General features: G+C 42.1%; 1 protein-coding gene across 1 annotated transcript in view; it reads left to right on the forward strand.

Annotated features, from left to right (window-relative positions):
* The window catches only part of TENM1 (teneurin transmembrane protein 1), a 776,438-nt gene extending 761,687 nt beyond the window's left edge, over nt 1–14,751 (forward strand). The window contains exons 31-35 of the mRNA XM_066559708.1: nt 901–1,197; nt 5,266–5,653; nt 6,354–7,574; nt 8,051–8,193; nt 9,586–14,751. Of these exons, the coding sequence (XP_066415805.1) occupies nt 901–1,197; nt 5,266–5,653; nt 6,354–7,574; nt 8,051–8,193; nt 9,586–10,344 (2,808 nt within the window). The 3' untranslated portion in view covers nt 10,345–14,751. The remainder of the gene's footprint in view (nt 1–900; nt 1,198–5,265; nt 5,654–6,353; nt 7,575–8,050; nt 8,194–9,585) is intronic.
* The last annotated feature ends 2,101 nt before the right edge of the window (nt 14,752–16,852 follow it).

Below are 16,852 nucleotides of genomic sequence, written 5' to 3' on the forward strand. Positions count from 1 at the left end.
CACTGGCATTGTCTGTGCTGTCAGGAAGTTATTCATGGGAACAGAGTGATCAGATAAAATGTGGTAGATTAATGCAACAAGCACATTGAGCGTTGATCTGAAAAAGACATGTCAATGAACAATATTTTATGGTTCCTTAAATTATTTATCAGATTTAAATGGTGTTTAATAGAGACTTCCCAGTGACTGAATGATCTAAAGATGCCATCCTGTAAAGATGATGATAGCACTGGATAAATGTATTCTGTCTTCATGAGTTTGACTCAGTTCTGAACTTGATTTCAAATTGAGCACTGGGCTGTGTTCCACCTGTCAGACACAGCAAGTTGCTGTTCCCAGGTGTGGTGAGAGCAGCAACAAGGAGCATGGCCAGTACCAGGCATGGCTACTGCTGGATCTCAGGAGTCTGGGAGTGAGGTGGCTTTGTGAGGAGTCATGAGGACACTGGTGAGCAGGGTCAGCTCTGCCCTTTGCAGCACCAGGATGTGACCTGGGCTGGGAGGGCTGTCCCAGAGCACCAGCTGACCTGTCAGTGTTAACTGTGCTCAAGAGAGGATGTGAGATAGCAGATCTTTCTTACTGTGTGGATTTAATTACACATCTTTGCCTGGAATCAAGAATTTGATCCACAGCTGAGAAGAAGGAAGAAAAATTCAGGAAAAGGTGAGAGCAGAGGTGAGGGTTTATCACATGGAAACATCTTGTAATGCCAAATATAATAACACTGAGTGCAAGGAACAATTTTTCTGTTTCTCATCTGAATCTTTTCTCTTTTCTTGTCTTCAGTAAGGCCCAACTCACAAAGTTAAAGCATTGCTCACTTTGATTAGGCCTGACCTGTCTGTGTTGGCTGTGCTTAGGATGCATTGTGTTCTTACTGTACTGTACCTCTGTGTTTAGACCCACAACAGAAACCTGCTCTCCATTGACTTTGACCACGTGACCAGAACAGGGAAGATTTATGATGACCATCGGAAATTCACTCTTCGAATCATGTACGACCAGACAGGACGCCCCATTTTATGGTCCCCCATCAGCAAGTACAATGAGGTCAATATCACTTATTCCCACTCTGGATTGGTCACCTACATCCAAAGAGGAACCTGGACTGAGAAAATGGAGTATGATGCAAGTGGGAACATCGTCTCCAGAACATGGGCAGATGGTAAAATATGGAGTTACACATATCTAGAAAAGGTAAGTTAGTTTAAAAGTGGGGTTTGTGCCAAGGCAAAAAAAAAAAAAACCCAAACCATTGGTTTCTTATATTTATTTACTATATTGTATTTATTTATTATATTTATTTATTATATTATATTTTGAACTATGTTATAATGCTGCCTCTTGCAAGAGTATTTAAGGCTTTTAAAACAGAAAATGCATAGAAATACATAACTAGATAAAAATGTCTCTGGATATGCTCAGACCTACATATCACCTGCTCAAACCTGACACAGTTTAGTTCTGAAGAAAGTTCTGAAGAAACTGCTGAAAATCATGTTGCTGCTCTGGATAAGTCAGAAAGATAACAGTCCTGAAAGATAATATTTTCTCCCCACAAACAGTTCTTTCAGGCCAAAATTAGGAACCCATGAGCACAAGCTTGCCTATTCAAGGCTGTATTTTAAACAAGGGATTGATCCTGTGAGGAGAAAGCTTACTGCAGTATTTATGGGGGCCATTCTGGGGGGAAATACTGATATGAAATGAGTTATTGCTCTGCTTTTTTGGTGACTTTTTATCTAAATTCTCTGAATATTTTAAGTTCCATGTATGTCTAGAGGCAGTGGTCACAAAATGTGGAGATAAATATTGTACAAACCAAGGAGGACCATCTTCATCTGTAGTAACATTTTGTTTGGTCTTGTCTTTCAAAACCAGAAAGCCAGTCTGTATTTTTAAAGCTTTCAGTACTCAGTGCAAACTCATATACAAAGTTTTTTAAATAGCAGCATCTTGGACTATCCAATACACCCAGAGTTAGCAGAACATTTTGTCTGAACCTGTAAACCACAGGAAAAGGCTATGGGAGGTGTGGGGCAGAAGAGGTAACACTGATAGGAGGAAATCCACACAGGAAATCCAGTGACTTTGAAGTTACGTGTATATTAAAGAGTTCCCAATGTGTACTTTTAAGATAAACTGTGCTGTACTTATTTTGAATATATTTAAGATCCTCAGAAAACTTAAACCTAACCCAGTGAAAAAAAATTATCAAGACTGGAAAATGCATAGAAATGTGATTCCTCCTTGTCTGCATGCAATGTGGTTCTTGCATGTGTTAACAAGATTGGCAAACCCCAGGAGCTTCAGAAGTTTGTTTCAGATAAATTTGTCAGGGCTTTTTTTGTCTGTATGCTCTTTAGCAAATTACAAGTAAACAGGCATTTTCTACAGCTTTCAAATATTTGGGCAATGTGCCTTTTGGAGGAATCTCTTATTTTTTTCTTTGGACCTAATGGACTGTAATTTTGGAAAGATGTATGCTTCTTATCTTTCCAAACCACTTTGTTTGTTCTTAGTTTATGATGAGCTTATAAATAAAGTCATATAACTTAACACTGTTATTCTAGAATTCTACACAAAAGGCCAAATCCTGATCTTGTAGAAGCAGTGGCAACAGCTTACTGGTTCGGGTAGTAGCTTGGGTAATGCTGTAACTTGTCATTAAAATTATGGAAAGTCATTCACACCATGGACAATAATCTCCAAGCTATTTAATGTACTTCCGTGACTGTTGTTTCTTGTGCCAAAGAAAGATTAATTCACTGTCAAAATTAGACATTGAAATATAACTTTGTGGCTCCATTAAAGTCAATAACTCATTGTGTTAATTATGTAATGATTGCTAAAGGTTTTCTGAAGCCTTGTAAGATCCAATAATTCCTTACATTAAAAAAAATCAATTATATAGGTCGCTTCCAATTCATAGTTATTTAATTCTTCATTTTTATCACTAGATGTGTTAATTGTACACCTTCAAAAATCTCTGCCCCTTAGAAAATTAACTCAAATAAATAAGATTTTAAAAAGCACTATGACATTAGCATTGTAAATAATTCTTACTGATGAGATTCAGTTCCTCTTGTTTGGTCACTTTCCTCAATTAGTTAAAACTGCAATAAAATCTCCTGAATACTCCAAACTCACTTCCAAAATCTGGTAGACAAAACAGATGAGTGTCTGTGTGTGTCTGTTGGACAGAAATGACATCTAGTGGTGATGCTCAGCATTTGTCTATTCCCAGCAGAGCTCCCAGTAATTGGCCACTGGCTGTTTGTCTTGATACGCCATACGGCATCAATCATTATGTGGTTGACCAGGCTCTGGTTGCTTTAATAAAATGACAGATTTTTGGATGTTTTATGAGCTACCCTCTGAAATCCTTTAAAACAATTAGAACCCAATTTGTTCCGTGTTGAAAAATCTATTGTAATGTTATTAGGATGAATTGGGAATTAATTTTTTTTTTCTCTTTATGGTATCCTCTAATAGGCTTGAGAGGATACTCAGTCTCCAGCCCTTGTACTGTCTATCTTTTTATTATCCTGGACAATAGTGAAAAAGCCAAAGCACTTTTACAAAGTGCTGTAAAAATGGTACACAGGGGCACTAAAGTTATATTGGGGATGTTTCTGATATTGTTATTCATACTCTGTCAATGGCAGAGAGCTTAAAAACAGGCACGGGAGCAGTATATAGAGAGAGGCGTCACAGCAGGGCTAGGAGAGAGTTCAGCCAGTGGTTTACTGCAGACTGGAGACTCTTGACTGAAGGTGGAAACAAAATAAACACGGTGCATGTTGGAAATGGTTGGTGGAGCAGCAGTAAAGCGATCAGAAAAGGCTGGGTGTGAAGGTCTGCCGTCACCAGTTGGCAGAGGGGGAGCTGGAGTGCCATATGTTGGTGCTCTCTGGCTGCTGTACAGGTGACAGATGTCTTTTGCCAAGGGCAGGAAGAGACACATCTTGGGCAGGCAGGGGGCTGGGGGTGCAGAGAGGATGGCCAAGGCTGAGCCTATCTCTGGCCCTTTGAATGGGCATTTGTTTTATTTGTCAGAGAAAGGTGGCTCAGGGCCAGTGTTACTTAACGCACCGCAGGGCTGATCTTAAGGTGTTTCCTTCCCAGAGAAGATTTTTGAGCTTAGAGGGGAAAAGATCCTATTTTTCTGATTTCTTTCCCCACTACTCTATGACAAAGTAGTTATGCTGTTCCATGTAAGGGTTTCTTTTGTATGATGTCTCAGTCCTGCAGAAGCCTGACAAATTTGCTTTTGTGCCTGGTTTGAGCTGTGGCTTAAGAGCTGGGCAGTGTTGGTGCTCCAGCACAGCTCAGACAAGGCAAGGAATGTGCAGTGCTCTGGTCCAGCCAAGCCACTTGCTAGAGCTGGGGGAAGGTGACAGAGCTCCCCATACATTTTCAATCTGTGCTTTCAATATCTTTGTTTCAACAGTGACTGTTCACCAGTCATCTTGTGCTCTGTGACACTGTTGACTTTCCATGGTGGGTGAGAAGGCACACAGAACCCAAACTTTAATTATCAATAGAAAAAGTCTGCTGTGCTTGCACATTCATCTGTCAGATAAGCAAAGCAGATTCTATTAATCAGCCACAATTAACCAACACAGGGCAAATACCAATTACCTGTGCAGAAATTATATTCTCTGGAAACATTAAAAATAAGCAATAGAAGTAGTCACACCAAAGCATCTGCAGAGTATTTTTATCCATCTGTAGGCATGGAGATATTATGAACTCTGGGGCCATGTGTATTTAAAAGAAGATTGACAGAAAAAGGGCTAGGTCTGTGCTGGAGATAAGCAGAATGCCAATAAAAGCTAAACACCTTGTACATGCACAAAATTTCCCCTTTCCCACTCCTCTAGACACATCTGCCGGTGCCAATGCTCTGCCTGTGTGTGTGAGGAAGAGGTTCCCTCTGTTTTTGCTTCCTGAGAGGATGCCCTAAATATTTCAAAGCAACATAGCAAGTCAGCATGAGGCTGAAATGCTACTGAGAGCCACATCTGCCTTCCAGTTTGGAGGCCCTTACCTCTAGACTTACTATGATTCTCCTCCTGTTTTGTACCACCTTGCTGGCCAGGTCTCCTGGAGCTGAAAGCTTCACTTGGAATTGTACAGACAGTAAGAGCAAACTACAAGAGTGAGTGGTTGTTTCAGCATTTCCATAGGCTCCAGGCTCTCCCTAGCTGGCTCCCCATGTGCCTGGTCCCCCCTGACCGTGCCGTTGCTGTTTGCTTGCAGTCGGTGATGCTCCTGCTGCACAGCCAGCGGCGTTACATCTTCGAGTACGACCAGTCGGAGTCGCTGCAGTCGGTGACGATGCCCAGCATGGTGCGCCACGCCCTGCAGACCATGCTGTCCGTGGGCTACTACCGCAACATCTACACCCCGCCCGACAGCGGCGCCGCCTTCGTCCAGGACCTGGCCCGGGACGGGCGGCTGCTGCAGACCTTGTACCCCGGCACGGGCCGCAGGGTCCTCTACAAGTACACCAAACAGTCCCGGCTCTCCGAGATCCTCTACGACACCACGCAAGTCACCTTCACCTACGAGGAGTCTTCTGGGGTTATTAAAACAATACATTTAATGCACGATGGGTTCATCTGTACCATCAGATACAGGCAAACAGGTTTGTCTAACTGTGACTGCTTTGCTAAAGTTTTTGTCTCCTCATTCCTCATTCGCAACACCCTGATCTCGCACTTACCTGGCATGAAATTCCATTATTTTTATGTCTACAAGTTCTTATATTTTATGTTTCACCAGAAAAATATGTGTGTATATCTGTGTCTGTGTCCATAGGTGAATATAGCTGTCCCACATGAAATACAGTTTTCTTTTTATTGCTTGGTATGGAATAGCTCTTAGGATGTTTTGTTGGTTTTATTCCTCTGTGTGGATATTTGCTAAATACTAAATCAAGTTGGTTTATTGTTTGTATTTTCAAGTTTCCCTGTTTACACTGTAATATAACATAAATTCAAAAGGACTGCTTACATGAGGAAGGAAATCACCATGTGAAATAAATTTAGTTTAGAATTATCTTGTAAGTACATAGAAATCATAATTACGAATAAAACAACATTCATTTAAACAAATATTAATAAAATAAAAATAATTTGTAGAGCAAGCATTAATGAAGGTTTGTGAGAGAACAATCTAACATATTCTTAGTTAATGGTATTTTCTGAGACAGCTAAGGAGTAGTAAGGCTAAAGGGCATACCTGAGGTCATGTCCTGTCTGTCCTAGATCTGTAGGGTAGGTAAACCAGGGACATAATTCATTATTTTTCTTGGTTTTCCTCTTTCTCATATCTGTTTTGGACAGGTCCACTTATTGGTCGCCAAATCTTCAGGTTTAGTGAAGAAGGGCTTGTAAATGCCCGATTTGACTACAGCTATAACAACTTCCGTGTCACGAGCATGCAGGCCATGATCAACGAGACCCCCCTCCCCATAGATCTGTACCGTTACGTCGATGTTTCTGGCAGGACTGAACAATTTGGAAAATTCAGTGTCATTAATTACGATTTAAACCAAGTGATAACCACCACTGTGATGAAGCATACCAAAATCTTCAGTGCCAATGGTCAGGTGATAGAAGTACAGTATGAAATTCTCAAGTCTATTGCTTACTGGATGACCATCCAGTATGATAACATGGGTCGCATGGTGATCTGTGACATACGTGTGGGTGTAGATGCCAACATTACGAGGTATTTTTATGAATATGACGCTGATGGTCAGCTCCAGACTGTGTCTGTGAATGATAAAACCCAGTGGCGCTACAGCTACGACCTTAATGGCAACATCAACTTACTGAGCCACGGGAACAGCGCGCGCCTCACTCCTCTGAGATACGACCTGAGAGATCGCATTACCAGGCTTGGGGAAATTCAATATAAAATGGACGAAGACGGCTTTCTCAGGCAAAGAGGCAATGAGATCTTTGAGTACAACTCTAATGGTTTGCTGAACAAAGCGTATAACAAAGTGTCTGGCTGGACTGTGCAATACTGTTATGATGGTCTTGGAAGACGAGTTGCAAGCAAATCAAGCCTAGGACAACACTTACAGTTCTTTTATGCTGATCTCTCCAACCCAATAAGAGTTACTCACTTGTACAATCACACTAGCTCAGAAATAACATCCCTATATTATGATCTGCAAGGTCATCTCATTGCAATGGAATTAAGCAGTGGAGAAGAATATTATGTTGCTTGTGATAACACTGGGACGCCTCTAGCTGTGTTTAGCAGTCGAGGCCAAGTCATAAAAGAAATTTTGTACACCCCTTATGGAGAGATCTACCAGGACACTAATCCGGATTTCGAGGTTATCATTGGTTTTCATGGAGGACTCTATGATCCTCTTACTAAATTAGTTCATCTGGGGCAGCGGGACTATGATGTCATTGCTGGTCGGTGGACAACACCAAATCACCGTATATGGAAGCACCTGAATGCTGTCCCACAACCATTTAATCTCTACTCGTTTGAAAATAATTACCCAGTTGGCAAAATCCAAGATGTTGCTAAGTATACAACAGGTAAAAGTACCCTGTCTCTCATGAAAATGTCTCTAACAAAAATAAAACTTCCTCTTGAATTGTGGTATGTATTCAACATTCCGGAAATCTTTTGCATACAAAAAGTCTCTAATCTCAAATCTATTGAAGTAATTTATTTAATAGACTGCATCTTACTGAGCTTGATCTGTTTTCTCTAGCATTTATGGTAACCAAGAAAATAATTAATAGCTGCTTCTGTTGCTTTTCTCAGTGCTAAAATAAGGGGAAGAATGGAAGCAGCTTAATTTGAATTTTTTCTATTACAAACAGATAGAAGGAACACTATTGATTTTAGTATAGCTATGCTTTGTAACCAAATAATTTCTTTGCTACAGTAAATGCTGTAGCTAGTGCAGGAAACATAAATTGATGTGAAATCATTATTTCTGCAGACAGCCCTCACTTTTTCTAGGATTTATGGGCCTTTTTGCCAGCATCCTTTTCTTGTTTTGTAGACATTGGAAGTTGGCTAGAGCTGTTTGGTTTCCAGTTGCACAACGTGCTGCCTGGATTCCCAAAACCAGAGATAGAAGCTTTGGGGACAACATACGAACTTCTACAGCTTCAAACAAAAACCCAGGAGTGGGATCCTGGAAAGGTTAGCAAACATTCTCTTCAGCTGCTTTTAATACTAAATTAAGGAGTTTTAATAGAAAATATTGGATACCAAGGAAAAAACGTGACTATATCTTTTAACGTATAAGGCAAAGCAAATTGTTTAAAAGTGCTAGAAGCTTTAATGTTGTCAATTATGTACTGTCATCACAGTGGAGGAGAGGTTCAAGGAGAAGCTTTTAGCAACACAGTAAAGAAAATCTGCAGCTATTTATAGAGGAAATATCCAAATTTGAGGCGCAGAATACACAAAAGGGTAAAAATATTTGTTGTGAGTATTGAAAAAAACCACAGAAAATCTTATGGAATTAAAAAACCAGAACAGCAGATTTTCATCTTTGTTAGCAAAGATGCCACAAGCAGTGGAAAATCACTGAGGGTATAAACAGCTTTACAAGTCAGTAGCTCTGCATAATTATTGCAGGAAACAGAAATGCTGCTATGGATTTGTAAGGGGCCTGTAAATCTTAGCCTTACTCCAGGGCTTGTTTTCAGTAACAAAGAGCCAGACAGCAGCTATCAGAGTCCAGCAATCAATGTGACTGCAACAGGACCAACTGCCGATATTCTGAGCAGGCATTCACATTCTGCATATGAGCATCTGTTAACAAAAAAACATGATTTTGTAAAGATGCCTTTCCTCTATTGTAGTCAGGAAAGAGATGCATAGAGCATTTGAGAGCTCACATTCATGTTCCCAGCATTTAAGACAGTTACCATTCACCAAGTGCAGAAGGCTGGAGGGTCAGAGCTCATGCCAGATGTGGAGCATGTCCATGGAAAATTATCACTGAGATGTTAAGCTTTTCCAAGGCACAGAAAAGATGTAGTGATAGTGTTAAAAGACAATGAGGGGCTTGGAGTGAGGTTTCTTTTGGCCTCTATGGGGAGCAAGATCGACAGATGTGACGTACTTGCCTATTGTTCTAGTGTCTCAAGACCTTCACAACCTGCTTTCCTTAAAGAATGGGCTATAAAAGTCATTACCACAGTTCTACAGAAGATGTAATTAAACTCATAGAGACTAAGTAGAACCACATGAAAGGGCATAGCTTTGAATTCAGGTTTCCCTGAACTGCTAAGGGCTGAAATAAAAGCCATTAGAGTAACCATTCAAGAGGGAGGAAAAATAAAAAGAACAAATACAAAAATAGCATTTGTGATAAATATGTTGTTTGCATTTGTTTCCTAGAAATTAAGGAATCCAAGAGACAGAAAGCACTACCATAAGCAATTAAAACGCCTGTGCATATGTCCCGGTTCTGTAGGTGTACACGATACTTTCCAAACAAATTGAAGAGCCATTCTAAGCAATTAGGAGATGAGTAGGGTGAGATACCTTGCCTGCAAACTTGACTGATGTTTTCTTTTCCAGACTATCCTTGGTATTCAATGTGAGCTACAAAAGCAACTCCGCAACTTTATATCCTTAGACCAACTTCCTATGACACCCAGGTATAGTGATGGCAAGTGTTCTGAAGGAGTGAAGCAACTGAGATTTGCAGCTGTTCCGTCAGTATTTGGAAAAGGCATCAAATTTGCTATAAAGGACGGTATAGTGACAGCTGACATTATCGGGGTGGCTAACGAGGACAGCCGGCGCATTGCTGCCATCCTCAACAACGCTCATTATCTGGAGAATCTGCATTTCACCATTGAGGGCCGGGACACCCATTACTTCATCAAGCTGGGCTCTTTGGAAGAAGATTTGGCCCTGATTGGCAGCACCGGCGGGCGCCGCATCCTGGAGAACGGCGTCAACGTGACGGTGTCGCAGATGACGTCGGTGATCAACGGCAGGACTAGACGCTTTGCCGACATCCAGCTGCAGCACGGCGCGCTCTGCTTCAACGTGCGCTACGGAACCACGGTGGAGGAGGAGAAGAACCACGTCCTGGAGATAGCCAGGCAGCGAGCCGTGGCTCAGGCCTGGACTAAGGAGCAGAGGCGGCTGCAGGAGGGGGAAGAAGGAATTCGGGCGTGGACAGATGGAGAGAAACAGCAGCTTTTAAGCACTGGGCGGGTACAAGGCTACGATGGATATTTTGTTTTATCTGTGGAGCAGTATCTCGAACTTTCTGACAGTGCCAATAATATTCACTTCATGAGACAGAGTGAAATAGGCAGAAGGTAACAAAGAAAATCTCTGCCTTTGCGTCACCAAAGACTGCCTGTTTTTAAACGTAAAATGGTTTATTGTATTGGTTTTTCTAGATCAGAACTCTGTATATATAAATATAGAGGAAAAAACATATCCAACTGCCTTTAAATGTGACAGAAGATGGTATTTTAATATCGTTTGTTTAACTCTTTGAGAGATGACAGTGACAATTTTTAGTTCTTGTGTGGCAGTATTCAAAAATTTCAGAAGCAGAGTCCTGCGAGCCGAGCGGCGCGACCTGCGCGCGAGGTGCCCAGGGTGACACCGCACAGCCCTGCGGGGTAGGGGCGAGCGCCACGTGCTCTGCCTTCCCCTAAAGAAACACAAGTTTTTTGTTGCTGTTGATTTAATAATTCACCAGTTATTTAAATGGTTACAGAGCCTGATTCTGCAACCCTTATTTACTGGGTGTCTTTTATCCCAGTGAGATCTCCCCTAAGTTCAAGGGATTGCATACAGAAACCAGACTGTGTATGGAAACTTTGCAGCTGCTCACCAACCCCACACATGTTCCTCACAGTTAAAAGCAAAGGGATTTTCTAACCTGGGAAATCTGACTTGAGTTGGATTCAGTACGTACAAAGATGTTCCTATGGCCTTTGCTCAGCCATGGCCACCTGCCAGCTGCTCCATGCTGAACATCACATTGTGCCCATCCGTGCATGTCAGGCCTCTCTCCCAGGGTTTTGCTCGGCACTGGGATATACTGGGGTCTGGCAGCACACACAGAGCTGCCAGTGGCGCTGCGCTGGCCAGGCTTCAGCCAGAGATGGGGTGGCTAAAGCAGGCTTAGTGGGCACTGTAGTCTTCAGGAGGCTCTCCAATGGCGTGTGTGCTCCAGGCTGGGCTTTAACCCAGTGCTCTGGGGACACCCCAGCTGGGAGCCCTCACAGAGCACTGTAAGGCTGTGCATCATCAGTCCTGTCCATAGTCACTGGGCCAGGACTTGTCTTCACTCAGATGATTTGGAAGGTGCAGTGTTGTTTGGTTTAGACATCACATTCTTTTCATCTCAGATTAATAATCCTGTTGTAGTACTCATTTTTTCGAGTCTGAAGAAGATTGGTGGGTTGGGAGTTGATGAACCTAAGTGTGGATAGTAAATATGTTGATAAACATAGAACCTTTTGGGGATGACTCTTCACTTTTCAGCTCAATATCTAGAGCACATAGAAAAGCATTATATTGCATGGACAGAAATTTTTATTTCCCAAAGTAACATGCACTACTGGCACAGTTACTTCATAGCAGAGTAGGTGATCCTTCCTCCAGCTTGTCATTTTTAAAACACCTGATTTTCAGGAGGTGGGCCAGGCACACAGGGAGGGGGGGACGGGCAAGCAGCTTTCCAGAGGGATCTAGAAGTCTTGTTATAGAGCCTGTGTATCCGTAACAATGAATTTATTGCACATTTCTTTCAGAACAAACGTAGTAAATATATTGAAACAATTTCTGCTCATATTTACAGAAGCAAACAAAGTGCATTCTTTATCTTTCTGTCTTTTCCCCCCCCAGTTTTCTTTTTCCTTTGTTTTTGGGCAAGTGGAGCAGACTGTACCCAAGTTAGAGATGAGCCTGAATTGGCACCTGAGATCTGAGCCCCTCCCTGGGGTTTGAGCTCAGGTCTCAGCCTCAGCCCATTACAGTCTCTTCCCAGATTCCTTTTGCTCCCCTGGGAGCCAGCGCAGCTTTGGGGGTGCAGGATCAGGCTGAGTGGGAGCCTGGCCCCTGAAATCCTCCTCTGTCCCCAGCCAGGGGGACCCGTGGACCAAAATCTGCACATACACATCGTGATCAGGCTCATCATTAACTAATGTACAGAACAGGGAGCTGGCAACATCCAGGTTTGACAGCTCAGATTTCTGTAATTTTCCATCAAATCACAGAGAATTTGAATACCTCCACACCAGCCTAAAAATGGACCTTCAAATCCTTGAGCCTCTAATACACTTTTAATCAATGGAAGAATAATTTATGAATTGTATATAGAGAGTGCATTCATAAATGTGATGATGTATTTTATCACTGATCCAAGATGTCAATATTAGAGTCTATTTTACTTATATTTTAAGCAATTATACTTTTTTGCAATTCACTAATGAGGATCATTTTCAAACTGCTTTAAATATCCATTATAAACAAATATTTGGAGCTATTAGAGTTACCTTGAACAGTGCATTTCTAGTATGTAATACATATTTAGTTAGCTTGTGCCTTTAGTTTCTTAAAGTTATATTTGTATTATATGCAGGAAATGCACTTTGTATTACCTACAGCTGTGGTTTTTAATACTGCCTTGATTACTGTTGTTCTCATGTTATGCCAAAAGGTCAAAGAGTTAAATGTGTTAAAAGTTTGTCTTTGAAAGTAGATTTGGCATTTTCCCATTTCCTGGGTGCAGTCTAAGGTGCATTTTGAACAATATTTCTTATGAGAATATGGTTTCATTAAGAGTCACATGACATTACATGGCCCAGTTACAAAAGCAAAAAAATGCCTTTGTCATAACAGTTTCTTAAATTCAGGAAACTAAATATAAATGTTGTGTTGAGATGACAGTGCTCAAGAAACAAGTTATTGCTGAAAAAGCAAGCATGGGAGATTGAAGTCATATCACAGCTCCACATGGGCCAGCCAGCAGTGATTTGTGAGAACTACATGAACAAATAGCTTTGGACAGTCTTGTTCATCAACAACCTCAGATGGAGGCAGGGAATATTTCAGTCTCCATTTTTTTTCCTGAGTAGTTAGAGCAATTTCTCAGTGGGTTTGGGGTTTTTTTAATATAGTTCTCCTTTTTCTTTTTTTTTTCTTTTTTTAATTTTGTATTTTGCACTATAACCTAGAGACCCAATTGAGAAAAAAGAAAAACAATAGCATGGAAATTTTTACTGTTATTTAGATCAGATAATTTGATGCTAGCATTCTGCACTGCAAACAAGGCTCTGAAAGAGGGAAAAATAAAATAAAATAATTAAAATAAAGTATAAAATAAAAATAAATAAAAATAAATAAAATCCACTATGGCACACTATCCTGTAGCAAAGTACCTACCATAAGAAATACATGCTATATTTTTTATGACCGCCAAACAAATAGTGTGTACAAGTAACATTTCCTTTGCTTTCATATTTATTTAGTAAATCTAGAACATTTCAAAGTTATAAATATATATATATAGATATCTATGTAGAACATAGCCAAATAAATATATATGAACTGGTCAATGTGCAAGTGGGCATACACACCTTGGCTCTGTGGTTGGAGCGCTCTGGTTTGATCCCTCAGCTGGCCCTGGGCAGAGGTGGCCTTGTGCCCTGGCCGTGCTCTGGGGTCCCACGCTGCACCCCCTGCCCACGGAGCCCCCAGGGCTGGGCCAGGGGCAGCAGCTCCTCCAAGGTGAGCTGTTGGAAGCCAAGGTGCTGTTCCAGAAGGGAAAGTGGTTTAGGCAGAGGAGCTCACGGTTCAGCCGAGCCAGAGGAGACAGGCAGTGCCCGGGGGTGTCCGTCCGCGTGTCCGGGCGTTCGCCGGGTGCGGCCGATCCGACGCGGTGACACCCGGGTGACACCCGGCTCAGGCTGCACCAACAGCCCCAGGGGTTTGCCCATCAAACGCTGGCTGCTATTGAAACCTCTCCTTGATACAAAACATGACCAGGTTGAAAGCACCCTGACTGCCAGAGGAATCGCTTCCAGGCAGAAACTGGGAATGGTGGAGTTGGACTCGCTGTGGATTTGTCTGGGCATTTGTCACCTGCCATTATTTGTCTAAGGAAACGTGTTTGACAATTTCCAGTTTTTCCTTAGATCTCGTGGTGGACTTTAGCCTTTTAATAAATGTTAGTATATCAGATTGTGTCCTTGACAGTATTTTACTTGTATGAACCATGATAAAACATTAAAATCTTCATACTCTTCTGGCAGAAGTGTCAATAAACAAGAACGAGAAGCATAGCATACAATATATGTCAAAGTAATGTTCCTTTTTAGCTTTCTCATCAACAGTAAAAAATGTTTACAATGTATGCCAAGATCTTCACTTTCTGTCTAACACCAGTTAGAGGTTCTGATCTTACAGAAATTGTGTTATAATGGCCTCAGCCTCGTTGCTAGGAAACAATAGATCCCAATTTTTTTATTCCTGCTCTAACTCCTGTGCTGAATAGTGACTGGATACTGTACAGGTTTATGTTATATGGCTGCAGTTAAATGGTCTGATGCATTTTGCTCTGGGTTTCAGACCAGAAGCATGCATTTTCTACAAGAACATCCCAGCAACACACTGTAAATATTGAAAGTTAATATATTATGTGTCGATATTTGAAAAAGAAAGTACTTTGACTATTTCATTTTTAAAAAATAAAGGTGCAAACTTATGGCATGTGATGTTGTCTTTGTTCACATCAGTTTACATCAGTATTTGAGATATTCTGGTCATGTCAGTAAAAGGTACTTCCGTAGAGCTAAATGAGGACTTCAGCCAATATTGATTGACTCAAAAGTTGGGGGCAGGATGTTGCTTAGCAAGATTTAATTGCAATTCTGATTCACCAAAGTTCATGCTTATAACTCTGCAGGTTTCACTGCAGGTGAAATCCCAGCCAGTTTCTATGTAAAGGTTATTATATTTCATCAAAGCAATGGTGAGTGAGAAAAAATATTCTATTAAATGCCTTTGCACTCCTGATAACAGTGTGAGTGAAGTCAATGTTGCAGGCAGTGTGAGTAGCAAAGTTTAAGTATCTGCATGTTCGTTAGAGCTGCCTCAAATAGATGATGATGATGAATGATTCTGTGTCATCGAAAGTATGTGCTCAGGAAAATAAAACATTAAAAGCCCAGTACATGCAGCAGAGAGAAGGAGCACATGAATGGAGGGGCACAAGGAATGCATGAGGCTAAAGGAAAGGTTACATGGTGAAAAACTGGGGCTGGGTAAGAACCAAGCAGGAGGGCTGAGGCTGTGCTGGGTGGATGAGAAGGAAGTGATTCCAAAGGGGTGGGTGCTCCAGTAGAAAGGGAAGAAAACCAGCCTGGGATATTGTATTGATTGAGTGCTGCGGGTGGGCTGTCACAGCCATAGGCAGGGACAGGGGAGGGCTTAGTGGAGGCAAAGCCAGAGCTGAGGGAGCCTCAGCTGCTGCAGAGGAGCAGCATTGTCTGTGCTGGGGAGGGAGCCAGAACGGGGGGCAACCCAGTGAGCCACAAGGCCTTGCAGAGCTGGGGCTGTGGCAGCGAGGGGACAGGGGTGGGAGGGCTGGCAGGGGAACAGAGCACAGCGAGGGGCTGTGCCCAGTGGGGCTGCAGCCTGAAGGAGGTGGTGGGAGGGAAGCAGCAGGCAATACTGACATCATGTGGGAAGTCATACCAGCAAAATGCAGCTGCTGCTCTCTACAAGGATCTGTAGCTCTTGACACTTAAGTCATTGTAGGAAATCAATATAATCTCCAAATTACTGTTCCCATAACCAAGATAACCAAGCATCTACTTGTCTCACAGGCACCACCAGCTTCTCTCTGTTTCCACCTTTAAGCCTACAGCAATTCCAGACCCTTGGGTACCCAAAAGAAACAATACAAGCCTCTGTCTTAATAATTTACACCAGAAACTGAAACAACATTCTCAGCTTTAAACAGAAATGGCATCTTCTGGCCTATTTTATGTATTTTTCAGAAGAACAATGCACTTCTGGAGTCAACCACAGTCAAACCAGTTATCCTCAGCTCACTGCACCGCAAAGCGGGTGAGCAGCTGCTGCTTGAGTGCTGCAGGTTTTCCACATGCAGCCTCAGCCTCGAGTCAATAGAGAACAGTTCAATAGGAAACAGCCCCTGGGCAGAGTTCTTCCCACTGCATGCATCCCTACACTGTGCAATCATCTGCCAGGGATGATTTCCAGGCACACCTGTTCCTGCTCCCAGGAGAGGCCAGGTGAATGAGGGGTTTAGACCCAGCACTTGGGAAGCAGAGGAGCTCCCTGGGAAGGCTGGGGCTGCACAGACACACTGCCAGCACCCCGCAGCTCAGCAGGCTTTAGGGAAGCGTGGTTTGCAAAGCTGGAGAGGAACTGCCAGGGACCAGATGCCACAGGCTCACAGCAGGCTGGAAAACCTTTAAGGCAGGGAGGAGAAGGGAAAGTTTCAACGGGCACAAGTGACAGCAAACCAGACAGTGCATTTGCTGAGTTATGTAATGATAAAAAAAAACAGCCTTTAAATATTTTACTAAAGAGAAAATCATGCTGAGTCTGCCGCTGTATGGCACTGTATTAAGGTAAGACTAATTTCAGCCAACAAGCACACATACAAAAAAAGGCACAGAGAAACACATGTACAGGCAGTGTAAAATATGATGGGACAGTTCACCATACATTAAATTTGGCCTTCAATTAGACAGAAACTGAGTAATGAATTGAAAATGTCTCAACCACAGCTTTACAACATTGTTGCCCAGTAGTCCCTGTTAAGACCTGGCGGTTCATT

This window comes from Molothrus aeneus, chromosome 14, assembly GCF_037042795.1.
Source record: "Molothrus aeneus isolate 106 chromosome 14, BPBGC_Maene_1.0, whole genome shotgun sequence".
Lineage (NCBI taxonomy): Eukaryota > Metazoa > Chordata > Aves > Passeriformes > Icteridae > Molothrus > Molothrus aeneus.